This window comes from Callithrix jacchus, chromosome 6 (assembly GCF_049354715.1).
Source record: "Callithrix jacchus isolate 240 chromosome 6, calJac240_pri, whole genome shotgun sequence".
Lineage (NCBI taxonomy): Eukaryota > Metazoa > Chordata > Mammalia > Primates > Cebidae > Callithrix > Callithrix jacchus.
In genome coordinates, this window is record NC_133507.1 from 154,903,416 (window position 1) to 154,909,309 (window position 5,894).

General features: G+C 38.5%; 1 protein-coding gene across 3 annotated transcripts in view; it reads right to left on the reverse strand.

Annotated features, from left to right (window-relative positions):
- The window catches only part of USP40 (ubiquitin specific peptidase 40), an 89,305-nt gene extending 83,458 nt beyond the window's left edge, over positions 1–5,847 (reverse strand). For 2 of the 3 annotated variants that reach the window (XR_013519163.1, XM_008999719.4), the window contains exons 1-4: positions 5,770–5,847; positions 4,450–4,667; positions 1,823–1,890; positions 489–602 (exon numbers count right to left, since the gene is read on the reverse strand). Coding sequence is in view for 1 of the 3 variants with exons in the window: in XM_008999719.4 (XP_008997967.1) it covers positions 489–602; positions 1,823–1,890; positions 4,450–4,648 (381 nt within the window). In the remaining 2 variants the exon portion in view is untranslated. The remainder of the gene's footprint in view (positions 1–488; positions 603–1,822; positions 1,891–4,449; positions 4,668–5,769) is intronic. The other variant, XM_078328853.1, reaches the window with a different exon arrangement.
- Positions 5,848–5,894: the final 47 nt, after the last annotated feature.

A 5,894-nucleotide genomic window follows, 5' to 3' on the forward strand; every position in this document is an offset into this window, starting at 1 on the left:
TGCCAAGAACTGTTTCAATTTTTTGACTGAAGCAAACACTGAAAGCAGAACATGTGGATACAAACACAAAGCACATAACAAACACAGAATTTTAAGAAATTTACTTACCATTTAATTGATCCATTATTGTTGGTCAAAGACTAAAAAAACTATATAAATAGTAGATAATCTCCATGTAATAGGTGTTGTATCTCAACTAGACTACATAAAGACTCTTAGGGTAGAAATTGTAAAAATCAGCTCTTGTACTTCTCTCTGTTTTTATAATCGTACCCCAGCCCCAAATCACAGCTGTTCATAAAAGCCTGTATACAACAAGTATCTAAAAATATATATTTCTGGCTTGTAATTTTTTAATGTGAGAAAGAAACATTCAAACAATATGTCGAGACCCTAAGACAAAATTAAAGGAAGTTATATAAGATTAAAGCAGTGTTACTCTTTCCTCTACTGCTGGTAACTTTTCCTTGGAGAGCTGACCCTCGTACCTCATTGCTGGTCCACCCAAAGCTGTCAGTGAGGTCTGTTGTGGATGCAGCTTCCTGGTCTAAAAGCAGAAGCTGAGCAAACAAGCGTTGTAACTGTAAAGGGATGATTCGAATCTGAATGAAAAACAAACACATTTCTAAATGAATTCTTTCAGTGGTGACTGAGGCTTTTGAAAACAACTGCATACTAGCTTTTTCTTATCTCCTAGTTCATATGGGAGAAAGTTCATAAATATCCTATTATAAAGGAAAAACTAATTATGATTCAGTTCTTCTATGAAAATTCTAATTCAATCCAAAAAATATTAAGTTATTTGGAGTTTTCTACCCTGATATAGTTCAGATAAACATTAAAACTGAACTAGGCCCTAATAAACCACTCAATTGATTACAGATTGACAGTTTAAATCTCTTCTAATAGTCCATTATTTCTATAAAATATCTCTGATACACATAATTTCCCCTCTGTAGAAATCTTCCAGGCACCATACTGTATCTCACTCTGGAGTTTTCAGCACACCCTGCCTCACTTTCTCCTAGCTCCAAACAATTTCCTGCCTTAACTTCATGTGGTGAGGGCTCGGCCAGACTGAGCAATGTTGCTCACAGTCCAGTCTGTAGGCCAGACTTTAAGTATTGAAAGGGAGAATCAGCATTTAGAAATTTTAATGGCAATTTGATATTCCCATGGCATTTTTATTATATACTACAAAAGTGCTAATTTGCAACAGATTGGAAATAAAAAAAAAAAATGCACCAAAACAGGTCCTTTGCTACACAAGTAGCCTGAGAAGCACTGGGCTAGATCATGAATGACTCCAAGGAAGTAAAAATTTGAGCTGAATATGATAAGAAACTTTTGAGCTATGTTTAAGCTGGGAGGAACATGATTAGAGCTGTACTTTAATATCACCACAGTAACAAACAAAACAATAAATCAACTCATTACTGCATTTATTTCCAGAGTACCAAATTGAAAGAACGTAGTCTATTTTTTTTTTTTTTGGTATTGTTGCAAAAAAGTGCTTTAAATAGATTTCTGAGGGAAGCTAATGTGGATGTTGTGCAAGTGTTTCCTCCACCAGAAGAAAGGATAAGCACAATAAAGAGTGCTGTATATTTATAAAGGGGTAGCAGTATTAAATTTGGAGAAGTGATTCTCAGAAGGAAAATTCCATTACCAATAGGGTATAGGCCAAGTCACTGTCTGAAAATAAAGACCATATTTGATAATTAATAAAATTCTTGCTTTGTGAATAAGTCACTTAATTCCTTCTTCAAAATAAAATTTCCTGAATACTCCGGAACATCCCAGTAAATCATAGATGTAATACCTTTGCATCAGGTTTATCCTTATCTTCAAACAAACCAAGCTCTTCTGGGCCAAGAGAAAATAAAGCTTCTAAATAAAAAGGTAGAATCAGAGAAGCAAATGACATTATTTCACTAAAAAAATTGTTTTAGAAAGCCAAGACCACCTTTAAGTAAAATCAAGTAGATTCAGAAATATGACCGTGGCAGTATTTATACTTTTACTCTACCCGCTTTACTTTCTTGTAACATTTTAAATCAGTGACTCTAAGAAAATAAACTGGCATGCTAAGGCTTCAGCATGGAATTTCTACAAAAGGAAAAGAATCTTCATGCATAAAACTAAAAACAGTTACATCAGAAATCTTTCACAGCTTCCCACTGTCTATGGCAGCAAGTCCCAAAAGCCAAAAGGAAATAGAGTAGTGCTGCAGTTTTCCCGCCAAGTGTAAGGCTGACAACCATTCTTTCTCGGGAAGGATCCCCTTCTACTCTGAGACGGTGTCCTTCTTTTTTTGGTGTGAAAATGTCTTTTCTGTGTTGAAGGAAAAGATAAGACCACTATCATTATAACAGATGATAGTGGTCTTATCTGGAAAAAGAAGCTGGCAACCCTATGCCAGTCTCCAGAATTTATCACCCAACATCTAGGTGATGTGCCATTCAATGTGTCATACCTGAATTTTTTGGGAAGTCTGTATCCAAGCCAGGCAGGAACTCCTACTGGGAAACTTTGATATACTCCAGGGTGACAAGGAATGGGATAAATGTGTCTCCCTATTGAAAAAACACTGCTGCTCTAGTGCTGTTAATGAATGTTATATTCTTTCTAAGTGCTGGCACTGGGCAAAAATGAACTATAAATCTACAAGTTAAAGCATAAAACCATACAAGAAAGAACTTTTACAATCAACTTGCAGTACTCTCAGCTACATCGTAATGGAGTACAATGGAACCAAATCTAGCCCTAATACTTAAAATACTATTCCAAAATTTTTCTCCCCCAGTTCTCTGACAGGCCTTATCCTTTCCAAATTATACCTTCCTGCCAATCAGCATCAGGATTCACACTAAGCTACACAAGTAGGGCACATTGTGCACTAAGATGTCAAATCATGTGCTTGGCCAGCAATCTCCTTTGCTGGAGAGGTAGCTGGCCTGGACTCTCAGTCCTACAGTCCTACTCTTACCTAATGGTACTCTCCATAACTCACACTATGCTTCACCATCTTCCTCACTCTCTTTGAGGCTACGTTTCTACTTCAACTTGTCCTTTAAATTCAACTATATTAAAACCTGGAGAAGTGTTATCCCTGTTAGGAATCTACTTATTAGAGCTGGAAATTTCTACTGGTGGAATTACTGGTTGCATCAGGGAGATATTTTTATGGAGGGGATAGAGTCAAGGCTAAGACACCACTTAAATCCCACATGCAATCCAATCCATTAAATTGCTCCTGGGAAGGGAACAGTGTATTTACTAAATCTCTGGAGGCAGGAAGTCTTTCTAAGCTTAGAAGCAACAGAGGAACCACAAAGATTAGATAAATGTGGTGGTGGTAGGGAAGAGGAATGTGGCAAACCAGATACAGGATGAGTCAGGCTGTCTGTCTTCCTAATACAGACACTGTGTTACAAAGCCATGTAGTGCTGGGGACCCCAGTCAGGGCCATGTGAAAGCAAAGTAATGTTCACACTGAGATCAAGGGAATACAGACCCTAGGACCCTTGTGGAGGAAGCTGGTTTGCAGAGATGAGATATGAAAGAAATATGTAGAGAGAAACAGGGGCAAAAAATCAAGGGTCCAACGAGGTCAGGCTGGCTTCTTGTAGTTGATTTCTCAAAGATCCCTTATATTCTCATAATAACACCACTTTTAAATTTAGCTAATTTGAGTTGGGGCCTGTTTCTTGCACACAATCCCTTACCTAAAACCTTTGGGTCTTTGGAATTCAGAATTTCCAGTTTATAAAGACAATATGAAAAAAGTGTTTCATTCATATATATATATATATATAAAATGTTACATTTCCAGCAGGGTCTGGGACAGTTTCCATTGATCAAGCAGATTAATATTCCTGTAATGAATGTATGAATATTCACCCACATGAGATAACTAAAAACTATAAATAGCCTCACACCAGGTCTGGTTCTGAAGCTAAACAAGTTCAGGTGAGATCAGATGAGGGTGTGAGCTTTCTAGATTTCAGGAAGACATATGAACTGCAGATCCATATAAATAATATGACATCCTTCCCCACTCCAAAAGGTAGATATAATTGTTTGGATAACTCTGACTTAAGTGTTTGTTATTCTGCAGAAATTATAAAACTCAAAAATACAAACAATGTAACAATAATAAAGACTGATACTTATGACAATTGTCTTTATGTTGCACTTCATAGGAATTAGAAAAGAAATATATCGATTTTTTTTTTTACTAAACATTATTGTAATCACCCAGGATATATTTAAGATTAAGCTTCACATTTTTCTGCAGAGGGAATTACCAATTTTACATTTGCAACAATAAACACATACTGTGGAATGTATTTTTAAGATAATTGGTCTATTTGTGATTCTGCATAATTAATTACATGGAAAGATGACAGTACATACTGCTAATCAAATGCATGTAACATAGCATACCTCTGAATTCAGGTGTGAAATGAAGAGTCTGAAGAAGGGAATTGAGGTAACAGGTTCCACCCTGATTTCTGATTCCGCTTAAATTGGTAAATTCTCTAGGAGCAGGTGGCTCCAGAACTTTAGTCTTTAATTTCTTCCCTTTTCCATACTGATTATTAGACACAGTGGAATAATCCTCCTCAAATAGGTTCCCAAACATTGTGAAACTAAATACTACCCTTAAAAAAAAAAAAGTGACATATTATATAAATGCTTTTATTTTTAAAATAAATTTTCCCCAAATCTCCCTACCTTACACTTGGGAGTCGATTTTGTTGTTTCTTAGAACATACAACTGTTTCTATGTCAGCAGTTGGGTTTTGGAGGTAGGAAGATGTAGATTTTTTCATCTCTGTCAGGATCCTAACTACCTGTGTGATCCTGAATATGTGCTTAATCTGAATCTGTTTTCTTATGTGTAAAATGGGATACTGTCTGTCTCCTAGGGTCACTTAAACTGTCAAATGACATAACGAAAGAAGGGCGCTTACTGTACAGGGTTTGGCTCACAGTAAGTAATATGTTTTTTCAAAGGCACGTTCACATCACTAATTTTTTCAAAAAAGAAAACCTGTCACCACGGCTAATCCGCTGCTGGGATGGCAAAGCCAACCCTAGATTCCGAGAATCACTCACTAAAATCTCTGCTTGTCACACCCTTCAGTACTATAAACCAGATTATGACACTTAAGTTAATTAAAAGAATCAAGTTAACTTTTTAAGAGCAGTTTAGTACAGTCTTGAAGCTGTTGGTCCAGAATGAAGTTCACGGGAGAAGGCGGGGAACACTACCATTAAAATTATCGAGCCTAAAGGCCTTGCAAAATGTATCCAGTAACCCCATCGCTATCCCTGGGGACCTAGGTGACTTGTTCAAGGTTTCACGTCGGGTGTGGCGGAGGGTCACTTGGAGATGAGAAATGTAAAGCGCCTAGCACAGGTGCCAAGTGACAGGTAGCGCTGAAATGCAATTACTTTTTCTTTTCCTCAGAAGAACTACAAAAAACACAACTCGAGAGTCTGTCCTTGAGCTCGTTGACTGCATTCCTAAACTTCCAACTCCTACGGCGGAGGCAGGAGCTCTCCAAGCCACCACAGGCCCAGAGGTGCGAAAAGGCAGATACCGGTGGCCCGACACCACTGCTCCTACACTAGCAGAGCGCCGCGTCCTCAGGCAGGCCTGGGCCGCCTCTCGCCTCGCCATCCTCAAGCTGTGCCACCAACACTGTCCCTACGTTTCCCACGTCCCTCCCAGGATTCCCGGCCGCCTGCCCAACTTACTGCCTGAAGCCCAGACCCCCGCCTTGGCCAAAAAGCGAAGCGAACGAACCCGCCCCTGTGGGGCGCCGCCATGTTGGCGAGGGCGGGTCTCCGGAAAGTGATTTATAAACCTTGGACTATGCTTC